This window comes from Olea europaea, unplaced genomic scaffold (genome assembly GCF_002742605.1).
Source record: "Olea europaea var. sylvestris unplaced genomic scaffold, O_europaea_v1 scaffold1631, whole genome shotgun sequence".
NCBI classification, from domain to species: domain Eukaryota; kingdom Viridiplantae; phylum Streptophyta; class Magnoliopsida; order Lamiales; family Oleaceae; genus Olea; species Olea europaea.
In genome coordinates, this window is record NW_019233954.1 from 47,476 (window position 1) to 66,010 (window position 18,535).

The 18,535-nt window shown below is 36.6% G+C and overlaps 2 protein-coding genes across 2 annotated transcripts; one reads left to right on the top strand and one right to left on the bottom strand.

The window, feature by feature from the left end:
* Window positions 1–1,203: 1,203 nt before the first annotated feature.
* LOC111377257 (cellulose synthase A catalytic subunit 2 [UDP-forming]-like) lies at window positions 1,204–10,662 on the top strand. The gene is made up of 14 exons (XM_023000319.1): window positions 1,204–1,997; window positions 2,945–3,140; window positions 3,234–3,445; window positions 3,549–3,648; window positions 3,739–3,922; window positions 5,579–5,845; window positions 6,352–6,697; window positions 7,082–7,219; window positions 7,996–8,121; window positions 8,235–8,447; window positions 8,531–8,804; window positions 8,912–9,108; window positions 9,394–9,744; window positions 9,825–10,662. Exons 1-14 carry the CDS (start codon window positions 1,911–1,913, stop codon window positions 10,407–10,409), a joined length of 3,276 nt encoding a protein of 1,091 aa, XP_022856087.1. The 5' UTR covers window positions 1,204–1,910; the 3' UTR covers window positions 10,410–10,662.
* A 1,531-nt stretch (window positions 10,663–12,193) lies between these two features.
* LOC111377271 (uncharacterized mitochondrial protein AtMg00810-like) lies at window positions 12,194–13,144 on the bottom strand. Its single transcript, XM_023000344.1, has 3 exons — window positions 13,066–13,144; window positions 12,619–12,909; window positions 12,194–12,537 (listed from the first exon to the last, which is right to left on the bottom strand). Exons 1-3 carry the CDS (start codon window positions 13,142–13,144, stop codon window positions 12,194–12,196), a joined length of 714 nt encoding a protein of 237 aa, XP_022856112.1.
* Window positions 13,145–18,535: the final 5,391 nt, after the last annotated feature.

An 18,535-nucleotide genomic window follows, 5' to 3' on the forward strand; every position in this document is an offset into this window, starting at 1 on the left:
TAAAGAGCAAGTAACTTATAAGCTTTTAACCTGCTTAAGTGGATTTTTCTCATTCTCCTTTTAAATACAATTAAGAAAGTTGATGATCCAATTATAGGGAGTTAGCAATCGAGGCTCCATTACCGTCGTGAGTATAAGTGAGAGTTTTCTCCTAAAAATAGATGTCTATTTTTTGCTTAAATGAGTGCTTACTCGATAAATTTATTAACATTCCAAACTTCAATTTTAACCATATTTCATAAAAATTTATCAAAATTTTTGTTGAACGACTCCATTACTAAAAATCAACGTAGTAGAAGTACATCTAGTCCATATTTGATGGAGATTAAAATTAGATTTTTAATGGATTTTAACAAAAATTGATAGAATGTGCGGTTAAAAGTTATGGAGCTCATAACAGATGTAACTAAAATTAATTTAGATTAAAATTTAGATGATCACCAAACAAAAGGCTAGTAACTCTTTTACTTTTAAATTAATTGACAATAAAGCCCTTTTTTGACACACATTATAATGAGAAATTTTGGAAAGATGTATTATTAAATAATATTTTTTTGGAAGAATATGGTTAGAAAGAAGATTTTCTTTTTACTTACGTGCTATATTATTTTAATAAAAAATTTATGAATATATATATTATTTTCAACCGCACAATCTTTTATAAAATAATATTACATATACGGGGTGTTTGATATCTATTTTATTGTAAAAATGTATTTTAGAATAGTAAATTGATGGAAAATGCGTGGTTGAAAAATAAGGAAATTTTTTTGATTTACGTGTAATATTATTTTAATAAAGAATGTGTGGTTGAAAAGAAGAGAGATAAGAATACATTTTAAAAAAATGGGTACAAAATGGGACCATCAATCGAAAATTTTTCATTATTTTTTAACTACTTATTTTTTTTTTAAAATATTATTTCAAACCATTTTTATTTTCACAAAATGAGGTTAGACGAGGGCTGGGCTGTATATATATATATATATTAAAAATTTAAAGGGTGTGAAAGGGGGGCAAAAAGTTGTCAAAAGCAACTTGACTTGATTGAACTTCAGCCATTGGCCCATGGATAATTCCCAAAACATACATCCTTGTCTGTAGGATCTGCTTACGCGGTTTATTCTCCGCTACGCGTTTTCTCTATCTCTATCTCACTGTGTCTCTCATTTGTAACACCAAAAGAAAATCGCATCTCAGTCCAAAAAACAAGACACGAGAGCCAGTGGGATTCAGTATAAACCAACATCCACCAGCTGGATTGCAGACCCTAAAAGGACTATTTTTTAAATTTTTATCTCTGTTTCTCTCTCTACAGATACATACATTATACATACAACTCAAAGCACCAGTCACCACCATTATTTCTCACACGCTATAGAATCCAATCCAGTGGCTTCACTTTGCTTCTTTCTGAAAGAACCTCGTATTACTGTACAAACTTAGCTTGTAGAGAAAACAATATTTTTTCAACAAGCCCATTTACCTGTGGGTTTTTCTTACTAATCACTTCTTCCCTACCTTTTACTTTTTTTAATTGGGAGTATCTTTTTAATAAGTGCTTTTTCCCAATGTGGGGATTTGGGGTCACTTTCAGTGTTTCGAGTCTCAATTTGTAACGCAAAACTGGGTATTTTTCAGCCATTTTGTATTTTCAAGTTTAATATTGAGGTGAGTTTGTGTATTTTGAACAGTTCTGTATTTTTTTCCCCACAAAAAACTGGATTTCCAGTTGTTTATCTGAGTTAAGCGTAGGAATCTTGAGGTTGTTTTTCTCTTCTTTACCAAAAGCGGGTTTTTTATGCCATTCCAGTTATTTTTATGCATTGCAAAGTTGAATCTGAGGTGGGTTTTTGTGATTTGAAGATTTGGTTTTTGCTCAAAAAAGTGTAGTTTTGATTATTTTGTGAATGCTAATGGACACCGGAGGGAGGCTTATTGCTGGCTCTCACAATAGAAATGAGTTCGTTCTCATTAACGCTGATGAAATTGGAAGGGTAAGTCTCTTTAATAATTTCATTTATTTTTGTTTTAATTTCAGTTTTATAAGCATCCATTTCCCACTTATTTATGCTTTAAGAAGCTTATTTTTTCTGGGATTAATCATTCATAAGCCATTCAACTAAATTAAGAGCTTTTAATAATAGTATAAAAGAGTATATGTATTCTGCATTTGATTACTCATTTGACTGCTTTGAGAAAGGGGTAAAAAATGTTGATTTTTCTTATTTTGGATATTAGATTGAATGCTTGGCTTGAGCTATGTAAAAAGAAAACCCCTTTTTTTATACTTCGTATTTGATTTTTGGTGATTTATGCATGTGATATTGATCTAATTTTCCCGAAGTCTTCAACTTCATTTTGGCTGCAACTCTCCAGCCCTACAAAATTTCTGATGTTTTTCACATGATTTATATATTTTGCAATCATTGTGGGTATCTACAAAACTGATTATGTGAACTGTGAAGTGAAGGAATTGAAAATGATATTGTACTGCATCCCAGTGTGAAGAACTGTAAGAACCCAGTATATTGTTGGTGAAATATTAACCTTTTGCGACTGTTTGGACAACACAATAGACAAGACTTTTAACTTTTTTTTTTCTTCAGTGCTCTTGTAATGGACAAGATTGGACAATTGTAGACAAGATTTTAACTTTTTTTTGGGTTTGATACTATCTAGATTGCGTAGTCCACCTAACCAAACGCAGAATTGGTGTTTAGGAGTTAGGACTTACCAAAATATTGAAAGAAAAATGGAATGAATTGCTTTGTAGAATTGGAGGTGCACAGGTTTACTGCCGATTTAGTGCAGCTGTTTGTTTCTCTTATTATGTTTTCATTTGATAAAATGAGAAACAAAGTTCATCTGACGTTCTTTATGAATTGTGGGTTAATAGATGGAGGCTAATAGATATACATTCTTGGTGTTCATAATTCTTCAGATTAAGTCTGTTAAAGAACTAAGTGGACAAATATGCCAAATTTGTGGGGATGAAGTGGAGATGACTAGAGACGGGGAGCCCTTTGTTGCATGCAACGAATGTGCTTTCCCAGTTTGCAGGACTTGCTATGAGTATGAGAGAAGAGAGGGAAATCAGGCTTGTCCTCAGTGCAAAACCCGATACAAGCGCATCAAAGGCAAGTCCTTTTATATCATGTTCAATTCACAAGGTTGATATAAGTTAACTGTACAAGGTGAATAAACAGTTGACAGATCTCTGTGAACTGCAGGTAGTCCTAGAGTTGAGGGTGATGACGAAGAGGATGACATCGATGATTTGGAACACGAGTTTGATTATGGGGTTACTGAGGCATTGGGCCATATACAAAGTGCAGGGGTGATTCCCGGTGTGAGTGGTGGTTATGTTGGTTCATCTGGAGGCTCAAGACATGATTTGTATTCCCAGGGTCTTGAAATCTCTCTGTTGACGTATGGTGAAGAGGTAATGGAGAGGGTTCTCTCTCCCTTCCCCCCGCCTCTTCTCTTTTAAATGAACGTGTTATGCTACTTAGCATGTGAATTTGTTGTCTTCTTACTACTTTCAGGAAGATCAGATTTCTTCTGATCAACATGCTATCATATTACCGCCATTTGCCAGTCATGGTGATGTGATTCATCCATCACCTTCTGGCACATCAGCACCTAGTAAGTCATTTTGCTCCGTATAGCTTTCCTTATCCTTGATTACTTTTAAATTTGCATGCAAGGGTGATGGAATGTATTTTTGTGTCCTAGTACAATCGAGGCCTATGGTCCCTGAGAAAGATATTGCACTATATGGTTATGGAAGTGTTGCATGGAAGGATCGAATGGAGGAATGGAAGAAGAGGCAAAGTGGAAAACTTCAGGTGATCAAGCATCAAGGAGATATTGATGGTGGAGACTTGGATGGGAATGAATTGGATGCCGACTTGCCTATGTAAGTGACTCTATGCATTCTCTGTGAGCAGTTGATCTGTTTTTGTTTGGTCATCTGAGTGAAGATGCCTAATTATGTCATATATGCAAATTGTTCTTCCCATTCATGGAGAACAGCCAATAAGATGAGAAAACTAACTAAGATGTTTCTTGAACAAAAGTCCTGTCGACACTAGTACAATTGGTGATTGGCATTATTTGCTTCTTAGCTTGTTGATCAAAGGTTTTAAAACAACTTGATGGAGAGCAGGTTAGGGCAAGGTTGAAAAGTTTCCGTATAAGTGATTCAATAAGTTTAAAATAAATCAATTTATTTTTTTTCATTGTTAAGAGTTTGGAAATAAGCCCCTGTTTGGAGGACATTTTTTGGAAGAAGAAAATTAATTTTTGGACCTCTTGTTGATCACCTAGGCCCCACATGAGAGTGTACTGGTAAAAAAAAAGGGCTGCCAGCAGGTGCTAACGGTAGGAAAATGAATTTTTTTGCCCAAAAAAAGCCCTCCAAACACCCTCTGAGTTATTTATATGGAAACTAAGGTAATAGTTAATTTTAAAATACATAGCCTTTTTTATGAGTAAGAAAAAATTAACCCTTAGGCCTCATTTGACCCCCTTTTTTGTAAGAATGAGAATGAAATGTATAGCCTTTATGTGACCCACAGAAGAGATAAAAAGTCAAATATGGTGGTTTGATGTATGGATAACGGTCATATTTTTTATTTTTATGGCCAAAGAATGAGAATCAAATGGGGGCTTAATTTAGCAAAATTTATAAATAATCAAACTTCATTTTCAAATTTCAACCACACATTCCACCCACAAGTTTATCCACTTATCTCGCACTCGTTTCTATCTATTTATGAATTAAACCATTTATAAATTCTTTCCAAATGGAGGCTAAGTTATCCAAATATTAGAAACTTGACAAAATTAGCCAAACATGCTCGTAGTGGAAAAGTTGTCCAGTAAATTACAGAAACATATTGTAGTATTCTGATGAACATTGAAGCTATAGGTAACCTGATGCACGGTAACAATTGACTAATTTCTGTAGAAAATTATTCATGGGCTTACCATGTCTGCGTACTGTTGGCTGAATTTCTCAAGTAATTTTGCTAGAACATTCAGCAGATTTGCTATAAATAATTCTTGTTCCTGTATTAATCACATGAAATAAGAAGTTGGTTGAGGACACGAAAGCTTATATCGTGGGGTGTGCATAAAATGAGGTTACGCTTTTTTTGTTATCGACTTCTAGCCTTGGTCTATTTTTGGACTTTTTGGATCTGTTCACAAAACGAAAGTATGTTCCTTCTGATAGGAAAGAATACTAACCATGACACTATAATGAGATATCAATTCAACATTAATTAAATCAGTGAAAAATGTTGTGGGGTTTACAATTCATTTTTCTAACATAAATATGTCTACAATTTGAGGCATAATGTTCTTTGCTCCCACTTATGTTACATTTCCATGTATTATGGATTCCCCCTATAAAATTATTGATTCCAAGACTCGAAATCAAGATCTGCATAATGGACTATTTTGTTGCATTGTCATTTATATTATCTTGATAAAATTGATTGTATGTCTCTCTTGTTTATGCTATCATTTCCACTTGCTATTCATCTATTAGCTTGAAATATCTCAACAGGATGGATGAAGGAAGACAGCCACTATCAAGGAAATTGCCCATTGCTTCGAGCAAGATAAGCCCATACAGATTGATAATTATCCTCCGCCTTGTGGTTCTTGGCTTCTTTTTCCACTATAGGGTTCTCCATCCAGTTCATGATGCATTTGGCTTGTGGCTGACATCAGTTATTTGTGAAATATGGTTTGCTGTTTCGTGGATTTTTGATCAGTTTCCAAAATGGTATCCAATTGAGCGAGAAACATACCTTGATCGGCTGTCACTTAGGTACATAAGCTTTATGAACTCAAATCTCAAGTTCTCTAATTTCTCAAGTTGTGAACAGTGATGAGCACGTTAGGCTAAGCGTAGAAGAGTCAAACAAACCTGTAGTATATTTTTGTTTAGTATATTTTTGTTTCTGAACATGTTTTGGTTACCTTTTCTTTCCTACAAGTAAAAATTAACTGTAACATAGATTTTTGTTTCTGAGCATGTTTTGGTTACTTTTTCTTTCCTGTAAGTAAAAATTAACTTTAACATAAGGGATTAATTTTGAAACATGTAACTTGCTTAATTATTATTTTACTAACACAAAAGTCAAAATTTACTTATAGATGTTTTAAGCTTGGCGAAGCATGTTTTATATGAACTCATACCAGCAGAGCTAGGAGCGTAAGCTTCAAAAGTTAACTTAATAAGTAAATGGGTCTTAAAATCAAACATCCTCTGGGATGTAAAATTTGACTGAACCCTCTTAATTCTTTAATGAAGTCATTGCTTTTCTTGTTCAGGTACGAGAGAGAAGGAAGGCCCTCGGAGTTAGCTGACATAGACGTCTTTGTCAGCACAGTTGATCCCATGAAAGAACCTCCGTTGATTACTGCAAACACGGTTCTTTCCATTCTTGCTGTAGATTATCCGGTTGACAAAGTTGCATGTTATGTGTCAGATGATGGTGCAGCCATGCTTACATTTGAAGCACTTTCAGACACATCTGAATTTGCTCGGAAATGGGTTCCCTTCTGCAAGAAGTTTAATATTGAACCAAGGGCACCGGAATGGTATTTTTCTGAGAAGATGGACTATCTGAAAAACAAAGTCCATCCTGCCTTTGTGAGGGAAAGGCGTGCAATGAAGGTCTGTCCATCATATCTCTCTCTTAGTTTCTTGAATAAAACACACTCATCTCACACAAAGGAAGAAACATACATATCTTTCTGTGAGTTAAGAGAGAGATTATGTGCAATTTTGGCTAAGCTTAAGTTAGTTTAGGTAAATAAATAAGTTGTAAAATAAATAATTCTTTTATTGGTCGAAGCTGGAAATAAGCAAGTTATTTTCACGGTAAGAAAATAGGTACTTTCAAATTAAGGAACATTTTTTTTACTTGAATGTAAGAAAAAGTAAGGTACCCAAACATGTTAACTGCCAAACATGTTCTTCTATATGAGCTAATACTTCCTAATCTACTGGGGTTGATAACCCAGTTTGTCATGGTGCCATTTCTTTGCTCTAATACAGAGAGAATATGAAGAGTTCAAAGTTAGGATCAATCGTTTGGTGGCAACTGCACAAAAGGTTCCTGAGGAAGGTTGGACAATGCAGGACGGAACACCTTGGCCAGGAAACAATGTTCGTGATCATCCTGGAATGATCCAGGTGAGAAATGTAGTTCTCATGAACATGCCATCTGCCATTGTTTGACTCATATCTTTGCAATATGCGATTTTATTGCTTGTATCAAGACTTTTCATATCAGGACTTGGGTAATATTGTTTTGAATGTTTTGGTACTTACATTCCAGAAACAATTCCAGGATCATGTATTACAAGTTCATGTTTGGTCCAGTTACTGGGTAGGATTAGACAAAATAATAAATCAGATTTAAGCTTATTTTTCTTCCTTTGATGCATGTTGTCTAGTACTATCCAGTCCTCCCCATTGCCTCAAGAAAACTAAATTTATATAAAATATCAAAGTTAGAAAGTTGTTTGTTATACTATCTTTGATATAAGGCTTGAAAATGAAGAAATATTATTTTACGGGTAAACAATTTCCACGGACTCAAAATCTTTTCAGTAATTTTAAAGGTCCATAAAATGGCAGATTTTTTAACGATTTTGATCAATGCAGTTCTTTTTGGATCGTAGGATTGTAGGTTTATAAGACTAGAATAGGATTTTGACTACTATTATATGTATTTTACAAAAATCTAACAACTCAACTGTGTATCATTTCTTTGGTTTTTCATTTTAAGTATTATATGGAGGAAAGTTGAATGTATGACTTTATAAGTCGGTGATAGCGTGACATATTATGTTCAATTAGCAAGTATACATGGTAGTTGTGGTGTAGATAATTTTGGTTTCATGTCTAAGGTTTTCATGCTATGGCTGTATTTGTTGTTTAAATTTTCATAAATGGTTTTTTTACAGGTATTCCTTGGTCATGATGGTGTTCGTGATGTTGAAGGTAATGAATTGCCTCGTCTGGTTTATGTTTCCCGTGAAAAAAGACCTGGTTTTGAGCACCACAAAAAGGCCGGAGCCATGAATGCGCTGGTAAACCTGAGTACCAAAATTCTTTCTAAAACCCCCACCCAAAAAAACACTTACATCAGCACATCCAGAAAAATATCAAATAAATTCTAGGTTTCTTTGCTCTGAACTTTTAGGTGCGGGTTTCAGCCGTTCTATCAAATGCTCCTTTCCTTCTGAACGTCGACTGTGATCACTACATAAACAACAGCAAGGCGCTGAGAGAAGCTATGTGTTTTATGATGGATCCCACTTCAGGAAAGAAAGTATGCTATGTGCAGTTTCCTCAAAGATTTGATGGGATTGATCGCCACGATAGATACTCGAATCGAAATGTTGTGTTCTTTGATGTATGTATATTTTTTCTTGTTGCATTGGCTATATTTGCTTTTCTTACTATCATGCAGAAGTTCACTTTAACTATTTTAAACAGATCAATATGAAGGGTTTGGATGGTTTACAAGGACCAATATATGTTGGAACGGGTTGCATCTTCAGACGGCAGGCTCTGTATGGATATGATGCTCCTGTCAAGAAGAAGCCTCCTAGCAAGACCTGTAACTGCTGGCCAAAGTGGTGCTGCTCATTTTGTGGGTCTAGAAAGAACAAGAAAGGAAAAACAAAGAAAGATAAGAAGAAAATGGAAAAGCACAGAGAAGCATCAAAGCAGATATATGCACTCGAAACTATTGAAGAAGGAATTGAAGGTAAAATTTGTTCTTTTAGTAAAACTAACTGAATAAATAAGAAGGAAAAATATGGCCTGATAGATGGACAGAACTAAAGTCTAAAGTATATAATATTTCGATTACAGAGACGAATTCTGAAAACCCATCTCGTGTCTCCCAAGAAAAACTCGAGAAAAAGTTTGGTCAATCACCAGTATTTGTTGCATCGACTCTACTGGAAGACGGTGGTGTTCCTAAGGCTGCTAGTTCCACTACATTTTTGGAAGAGGCCGTTCATGTCATCAGTTGTGGTTATGAAGATAAGACTGAATGGGGAAAGGAGGTAAGTTAATTTAGTTCATGTTTCGTAAACAATACTGAAGATGAAGAGAATTGGACGTTATAATAAAGCATGATTTTAGCCTCCTCTTCTTTTTTGATATTGTTCAATACTAACCAATACTGAATGCGTGGATGGAATTTGCAGGTCCTATGGAATGTGTAGATTAAATTAATGTTTGACCATCTTATGAGCTTGAAAAAGCTTTTCCAAACATAACAATAAATTCTTATTCCCATGATGTATGTATTACCTTGTTACCTTCTGAATATTCGAATTTTGAACCAGGTCGGCTGGATATATGGCTCTGTTACAGAAGATATCTTGACAGGATTCAAGATGCATTGCCATGGCTGGCGGTCCGTGTACTGCATCCCTAAAAGGCCGGCATTCAAGGGTTCGGCTCCCATCAACCTCTCGGATCGTCTTCACCAGGTTCTTAGGTGGGCTCTTGGATCAGTCGAGATATTTTTTAGCAAACACTGTCCTATCTGGTATGGATATGGAGGTGGATTGAAGTCATTGGAAAGGTTTTCCTATATAAATTCAGTCGTATATCCCTGGACTTCTATTCCTTTGATTGTATACTGTACATTGCCAGCCATCTGCCTTCTTACAGGGAAATTTATTGTCCCGGAGGTATGCATAGAGATTTGCTACATTTTTTGTAAAAATATATATACCTACATGATTCTGCTAACTTATAATCCAATTTGCAGATAAGTAATTATGCCAGCATTATATTCATTGCCCTATTCATCTCTATTGCTGCAACTGGCATCCTTGAGATGCAGTGGGGTGGTGTTGGAATTGACGACTGGTGGAGAAACGAGCAGTTTTGGGTTATTGGAGGAGTTTCCTCGCACTTTTTTGCTCTCTTTCAAGGATTACTTAAGGTTTTGGCTGGTGTAAACACAAATTTCACTGTCACCTCAAAAGGAGGAGACGATGGAGAATTTTCCGAGCTCTACATCTTCAAATGGACATCATTGTTAATTCCACCTACAACATTGTTGATCATAAATGTAGTCGGGGTGGTGGTTGGAGTCGCAGATGCCATCAACAATGGTTATGATTCTTGGGGTCCATTGTTCGGTAAGCTTCTCTTTGCCGTGTGGGTTATTCTTCACCTCTATCCGTTCCTAAAGGGATTGTTTGGTAAGCAAGAGAAAATTCCCACAGTAATTATAATCTGGTCGATTCTGCTGGCTTCAATATTGACTTTGTTGTGGGTACGAATCAACCCATTCGTTTCACGAGATGGACCCGTACTGGAAATCTGTGGACTTAACTGCGATGACTGAGATACAGTCAGGCAGCTTACACTTACGTGGGCTAACTGCGATTTCTAGGGACATATAAGAGGTTAGATGAATAGTATACTCGAGAAATGTGTAGATATAAATAGGTGAGAACTGACTCATATTTTTTGAAATGGTTTGATCATTCTTTCGTTAAATACGTTGTTTTGATATTTTGGCGTCTGTCGAAAACTACCCTACTGTTCAGTATTCTTCTTCTTGTGGATTTGAATTTACCAGTTTCACCTATTACTTCTGAGCTTCTGTTGAGTGTGTCATCTAGTGCACTCGCAAGATTTTGTCAATGAAAAGAGACTGATTTAGCTAAGATCGAAATGGTTGGTATTAATTCGAGTATTGCACAATAACTTGACAGAGCCAAGTCTGTAAAATTTAGCTGCAAATTTTTCCTTGCCCTTCCTGTTGCCTATTTCAACAGTGGTGATGTCACTTTTATTAGCTATTTTTGATGAAATCCCACCATTTCAGCGAACTCTCTCGACCACGAAAGTGTCGTCCATTGTATAGTTTGGTTGGTGCTCGTTGTTCTTTTCGACAATTGCTCTGTGTCGAATTTGTATATCGATCTTCCTCTTGGAAAACCAGGTGTCCAAGACAATTGGACTAATCTACGAGTTTTTGATGTATGTATAATATTCATGAAGGACACAGAGAGACTAAGTTTCGTGAATTTTGTGTTGTTCCTTGTGCTACTAACCAAACAATGGAACAATCTAAGCTCATAAATTCATAATTAACTGTTTTAAAATGAGCTCAAAATGCCATAATCTAAATCAATATGAATGGATATACAAAATGTTCCAAGGTAAGTGATATTAATTTGTACTAATAATATTCATCAGGCCCCATCATTGTGTGCATTTAGCCATGGCATGACTTTACTTTTGATTTGCTTTTGGAGGAAAGCTACTTTAATTTTTATTTGGAAACTAATTTTCAAAAGAACTTCCTATTCTAGAAATGCATTTAGAGGAAACTATATTGAATCAACTTCTTTTAAAAACTCTTTTAACTACTAGAAGTACTTTAAAGATTAGCCAAACGATTTCAAAAGCAGTTTTTTTGGATTTCAAAAATTCCTTCGGACTTTTTTAAAATCATGCCAAATGGCCCTTAGTTTATTCACGAGAATTGAATCAAGCTTAATCTTATTCAGTCTTAAAGTCTGACAGCATCCCTATTTACACATTGTCGTCTCATGGACATGGTCATGTTTTGTTATACAAGTTTTTTCTATTCTCTTTTAGAATAAACCATTCTTGGTTGCACATTTTGTTAATAGGAAGAAAAATGAAATGCAACTTAAGAGGAAAGCTCTGCCTGAACTCCAACTAGAGTGTGTTTCTAGTGGTGAGTTGCTTTCATATGTATATCCATATTTACATAATCGTATATGGTATGATTACAATAGAATGGAAAGAATTAGGCAAACAAAGTGGAGGCTACAATTATGGGTCAAATTAGAATACAAATGGGAAGTCTTGAATTGAGGCTGAGGATCCTTTGGCATGATCCTTGACACCCACGCACCCCCCAAGTTGAGCGTCGAATTTAGGGGTACTTGAAGCTTGGATCGGAAGAGTTCAAATAGTGGTTTGGACACACTTTTGGTAAAGATGTCAACAACTTGCAAATGAGAGGGCACGTACTGAGTGCAAAGCTTGCCAGTGAGAACAAGTTCACGAAGAAAGTGGTAGTCTAGTTCAACATGCTTGGCCCGTCTGTGAGAAACTGGATTGGAGCTTAAGAAGATGGCGCCTTGGTTGTCACATAGGAGGAGGGGCCACTATAGAATTGAAACTTTGAGGTCGTTGAGAAGATGGGTTAGCCAAAGGAGTTTCAACGACAGTGAGAGCCAAAGCACGATACTTAGATTCACAATTGGAGCGAGAAACAATAGGTTGCTTCTTGGCACTCCAAGAAACCAATTTGCCTCCAAGATAAATAGAGTAACCAAAGGTATAACGATGAGTATCGGGGCAACCTGCCCAATTTGCATCTGAGTAAGCAACTAAAGTACCAGGAGCAGCAAATGGACGAAAGCTAAGGCCAAAGCGTAGCGTGCCTTTAACATAGGGAAGAATGTGCTTGACAGCAAGAAAGTGGTATTCTGTCGAGCAATGGATAAATTAACTGACAGAGTTTATAGCATGAGCAATATTAAGACGGATGATGGTCAGATATTGGAGACCACCGACAATAGATCTATAAAGGGTAGGATCTGAGAACAAAGACCACAACAGATAGGTTTTGGGATACAACCATAGGGTGTAAACAGGTTTGTTGTCAAGTAGCCGAGCTTGTGTAAGAATGTCTCGTGCATATTTTAGCTGACTGATGAAGAGGCCATCAGAGGTGGTAGTAGCTTCAAGACCAAGGAAGTAACTTAGAGGACCTAAATCATTAGTGGCAAACTCATAATTGAATTTCCAAGTAAAACTGGCAAGGAGAGACGAGTTGTTGCCTGTAATTATGATGTCATCTACATAGAGAAGCGGATAGATTATGTCAGTGTGCTTATGAAAATGAATAATGATGTGTTTGCACGACTGCAATAAAAACCAAGTCGTATAAGAAAGGAACTAGGGCACTGAAACCATGTACGAGGACTTGCTTTAGATCGTATAGAGCTTTCTACAGCTGATAGACATGATTAGGAAAGTGTGGGTCAATATATACCCAAGGGCTTGCTCCATATAAATATGTTCATTGGCCATTTAGGAAAGCATTTTTTACAAATAGTCGACGAAGAGGCCATTTGTTGGTCACAACAAAATAGAGGACAACACAGACCGTGGTAGCCTTGCTGATCGGGCCAAAAGTGTCAGTATAGTCAAGACCAGATACTTGTGTATAGCCTTTGTCGACAAGATGGGTTTTGAGATGCTCATAGATCCATCGGGCAAATATTTGGTCCGAAACACCTATTTGGAACCCATAATATTGGTATTGGTAAGATAAGGAACCAAAATCCATGTATTATTATTTTGCAGGGCTTGAACTTCTTTATCCATGGCAATGAGCTAAGTGGGATTCTTAGTAGTAGATTTGAATCCTTTAGGTTCAGTAGATGCAAGAAGAGTAGAAAGAAGGCCAGAGGAACCCACAAGGCCAAAATGCGTCGGGTGACGCATTTTGAAGATGCCAGCTTTGGTTTGTGTGAGCATAGGATGAGAACCAATGGAGCAGCTACAATAAGAGTGCAATCAACGATATGTAACTCAGTGATAGGCTCCGGCGGAGTGAAGAGTGTGATAGAGAGGGACCAGTTTTAGTTGCCTACAAAGGCTCATCCACTGGATCAGTACAAATAATGCAAGGAGTGGATTTAGATCACTATATGTCGAAAATGTGGTGTAAGAGAAGGCAAGGGCATGTCTGTAGGAAGGAAACTTGGTTCTAGAAAAATGTGAGATTTGGAGAGAGGATATGAGTTAGGCTTGTGAAGTATTGAGGAAGGGATAGTGATGGCAATTTGTCCCGCCCTCGCCCCGCCCCGTCGTGGTGCGTGGGACGGGGCGTAAATGATCGCCCCGTCACAGGGCGCAGGGCCAGGATGCCCCACCCCTAACCCGCCCCGTGAAGAAAAAGTAAAAAAAAAATAAAAAATAATTTTATTTCTAGACAATTCATCCTTTAAAAAATTATTTTAAATTTGTATTTTATTCTCTAATAATAACATAATTCGAAACTTTCAAAATGTAAAAAAATAAATAATAATAATAATAACAATAAATAAAAAAAATTAAACGGGGCAAAAAGTTGCCCCGCCCCGCCCCGTCTAAGGCGGGGCGGGGGGCTGAACCCGCCCTGTTGCCATCACTAGGAAGGGAAAGTGGTTTTCATCAAATTGGGCATGGCAGGTGATATGGAATTTGGAGGTTGTGTGGCTAAGACAACGAAAACTTTTATAAGATGAATTATAACCTATAAAAATGCAAGGGATGCTACAAGGGGAGAACTTGTTAGTCATGTAGTCACGTAAACAAGGATAAACACGACAACCAAATGGATGAAATTTTTCATAATTGGGATAGAAACTATATAAAAGCTCAAAAGGCGACTTACCACCGAGAAGTTGTGTGGGCAAACGGTTGATGATGTAAGCCACAATGCTAAAAGTGTCAACCCAAAAATGAGTGGAAACATGAGAATGGAAAAGAGGGCTAGACCTATTTCAGTCACATCATGGTGTTTTCGTTCGAAGCGACCATTTTGTGCGGGAATATAAGGACAAGAGAGTTGATGATGAATATCGGAGGTACTAAGATGTGCTTTAAAGCGGTTGCTAGTAAATTATGCACCACCGTCAGTTTGAACATTTTTTGATATGAGCGGAATGTTGATTTTCCACAAATTTTTGAAATTGAATAAGGTATTAAAGAAGTCAAATTTCAATTTTAATGGGTAAAGTCAAGTGAAGCGAGAATAATCGTCAATAAATAAAACATAGTATACGAAACCAGAATTTGACTTTACAGGAGATGGGCCCCATAGATCGCAATGAATAAGTTCTAGTACCTTTGAAGATCGATGTTTATTACGAGAATAGGGCGGACGATGATTATTTGCTATTTGACATGTACTACATAATGCGGGGGATGGCAATAAAGAAGAAAGATGAAGCTGTCCTTTTTTATTCAGAAAAGAAATAAAAAAATGATTTACATGTCTAAGGCGAGAATGCTATAAATCATATGAAGCAAGAAGAGATTTATTTTTTTAGGATAGAAAGAAAAGTCGAATTTCTACATTCTAGCACATATAGTCGACCATCTCCATCTCATTTACTGGTCGCCAACACTCTTCCCATTTGGCGATTTTGAATAGTGAAAAAATTATTAGTGAACTTAATAGATAATGAAAAGTCATCCGTTAATCTAATAATTGACAAAAGATTTTTAGGATGTGAGGAATGACCAAAACATCTAACAGCTGAAAATCAGGAGAATGGGAAATTTACCAGTATGGGTAATGGGTAGGGACGCACCATTTTCGACAATAACACAATCCTTACCCATATAAGAAGTGGACTGATCCAAGAGGGTTTGGGCTGAGGCCCCTGTGTCTAAAAACTAATTCGAGGCCTTGTTTCAAAAAGGGAACATGGAGAATTGAGGGCTTCTGCAAGTTGAGCCTCACGGGTATGACCAAGGCTTTCATACCGTTTTTGGCACCAGTCTGCATAGTGACCATCTGCGCGACAAATTTGATAGCGCGGGGGTCGTCTGCGGGAGAAACGTCCCTGTCCTTGTCCGTGATCGACAGTCTGACTGTGATTGTTGTGATAAGAAGAGCTTCGCTGATTAAACTTCACAGGGTTGCGATTGGTGGCTTGAACACCGCAGGGGATGGTGTAGCCAGCTCTAGGGATTTTTGAAAGAGCTCAAAGCTCTCTACCTTTGGCATAAGATCTGAAAAACATGTCAAAGGGGTGAGGGCCATTTGGGCCTGGAGAAGATTGAGAATTTCGAGCCAAGACCTCGAAGAAATCAGTGCACTTTGTCAGTGCCATCAACGGGTCATCCGATGACATGGAGTTGATCGCAGAGGACCTTGAAGGCGCGGGAGTATTCCGAAACAGATCTGGTGCCTAGTTTCATCAGTTGCAAATCATCCTTGAGACGAATTTCAGGGGCTTTGAAGTGGTGGCTGAAGGTGTTCTCTAAGGCAACTCACAATTCACTTGAAGTAGAGAGTCCCAAACTTCCACCTTGGCCTCCACGGTGAGGGAGGACCACAGAAGGCTGAGGAGGCATTGATCGATTTGTTTCCATGGCACATGTTTGATATTTGGTGTCTAAGAATTTTCAGGGGCAAAACGGGGTGGGGTTTCTATAGTTCCATCCACATAGCCGATCAGTTCTTGGCTCTCTAAAATGGGAAGCAAATGGCTCTACCATAGGAGATAGTTGGAAGAGGATAGTTTGATTGTAACCATGTGGATGAGGGTATTGAAAGGGAGAATATTGGGGGAGGGTTTGACAGCCATGGGAAGGAAGGCAGGATCATGTGAGGGAGGTTAATCCGTAGAGGGCTCGGATACCAAAAGAGTGTTTAGAAAATCACCACACTTTCTAGTGGTGAGTTGCTTTCATATTTATATCTATATCTACATAATCGTATATGGTATGATTACGATAGAATGGAAACAATACAATTGGCTCTACCATAGGAGATAGTTGGAAGAGGATAGTTTGATTGTAACCATGTGGATGAGGGTATTGAAAGGGAGAATATTGGGGGAGGGTTTGACAGCCATGGGAAGGAAGGCAGGATCATGTGAGGGAGGTTAATCCGTAGAGGGTTCGGATACCAAAAGAGTGTTTAGAAAATCACCACACTTTCTAGTGGTGAGTTGCTTTCATATTTATATCTATATCTATATCTACATAATCGTATATGGTATGATTACGATAGAATGGGAACAATACAATTGAATGGAAAGAATTAAGGAAACAAGGAAGAGGCTTCAATTATGGGTTAAATGAGAATACAAATGGGAAGTCTTTTTTTCAATAAACATTTATTGTTTTTCCTCATCTTTTATTTAATATACATTTTTCTTATTTGCAAATGGCTCTTTTATTTTAAAAAATTAAAATAAAGAGCGTGTTGAGGGATTTATTTCAGCATTCACTCTTTAAAATACAATGCATATCACTTTTGAATAGTTCATTGGAGATGCTCTAACAAGGTTAATTATTTGGAAAGTTAAAGTTTAAGAATAAGTTAAAATTATGTTTGATTTTGTATCACACGACGTAGACTGGAACACCCTCTAACATAGTCAAAGGTTCTAACGTTGAAGACAAAGACCATTTTATTAAAAATTCAACAGACGGAGTCAATGTCGTGCTATCATAAATCCAAAGTAAGAGAATTTTTATTCAATAAATTCTTTCTTTATATATCTGCGTTCAAATTACTGTTTTTACGCAGTCTGTGTAATGATTTACAACTTCCTGCAATCTTCCTTGCACCAACACTGCTGTTTCTCTCTCAAAGCTATATAAATACACACGAAGAACAGAGAAAGAGAGAGAGGTTGCATTTTCAATGTCTCATTCTAGACCTAAAACTGAATGTGAAAAGGGCTTGCCGGAGTTGGATATTCCGGCATCCGTATTACAGCAGATCATAATCCAGATATTCGGAGATGACGATGAGAGCAAAGATGTAAATGATGGAGGCGTTCTTGATGAGGGCCAATACTGTAAAATCACATCCTCATCATCCCGGAAAATCTTGCCGGATTTGGAGAGTTGCAAGCCAAAGAAGAAACGGCGGTATCGGAGTATCAACAACCTCTACTTGGCTACCAAGCCAATGAAACGTTTTGGGTTGCAAATTTATAAAGAATAATGGTAGTGGTGGATCCTACAAAAGACGTTATTTTAAATCAATAGGATAATAATGTTACGATTGTGCTGTGTACATGGACATAATGATTTACGTGATGGTTTATATACACGTGATGTGGTGAAATATGATTGGATCATAATTCCTTTAAAAAAAAAAAAAAAACCACAGCACCTACTCCACTCTCTTTTTGACACCACATTTATATGTAAACCATTATGTAATTCTATTATGTACAAATAACATTATTTTTAATGTTAATTTTCTTACTTTTCGAATGAGAATTTTAGTGTGTTCATTTTGTTTGTTTCATGAGTAGGACGAAATGCCAAAAGAAAGCAAATCGAAGAAGGAAGGACGGCGTAAGAGTATCAATAACCTCTACTTGGCTACCAAACCAATGAAACGTTTTAGGTTGCATATTTATAAAGAATGATGTTAGTAAGAGAAATAATAGTGGATTCTATGAAAGAAGCGATTCTAGATCAATAAGGTAATGTTGTAAGTCATATAAAATTTGTAATTAAAATTAATTAAGCCATATTATTTTTGAAGAATGTGTGTTGAAATAGTAAATTGATGAAGAATGTGTAGTTAAAAAGAAAAAGAAAAAAAATTGTTCTGCACGAAACATTATTTTAATGAAGAATATGTGATTGAAAAAAAAAAAAATCAAAAAAATGCATTTTAAGTAAAATGGTAATCGATCACCCCCTTAATTATTATTAAAATTTTAAGCTACACCA

What these genes read in the sequence shown, in the direction of transcription:
- LOC111377257 (XM_023000319.1), top strand. Translation starts at nt 1,911, where the DNA reads ATGCTAATGGACACCGGAGGGAGGCTTATTGCTGGCTCTCACAATAGA. An exon ending in CTTGATCGGCTGTCACTTAG is followed by an intron (nt 5,846 to 6,351) that starts GTACATAAGCTT and finishes TTTCTTGTTCAG; the next exon opens with GTACGAGAGAGAAGGAAGGC. An exon ending in GGAAATTTATTGTCCCGGAG is followed by an intron (nt 9,745 to 9,824) that starts GTATGCATAGAG and finishes TCCAATTTGCAG; the next exon opens with ATAAGTAATTATGCCAGCAT.
- LOC111377271 (XM_023000344.1), bottom strand. Translation starts at nt 13,144, where the DNA reads ATGGCCAATGAACATATTTATATGGAGCAAGCCCTTGGGTATATATTG. An exon ending in CCTAATCATGTCTATCAGCT is followed by an intron (nt 12,910 to 13,065) that starts GTAGAAAGCTCT and finishes TTCTCTATGTAG; the next exon opens with ATGACATCATAATTACAGGC. An exon ending in TTATAGATCTATTGTCGGTG is followed by an intron (nt 12,538 to 12,618) that starts GTCTCCAATATC and finishes ATTGCTCGACAG; the next exon opens with AATACCACTTTCTTGCTGTC.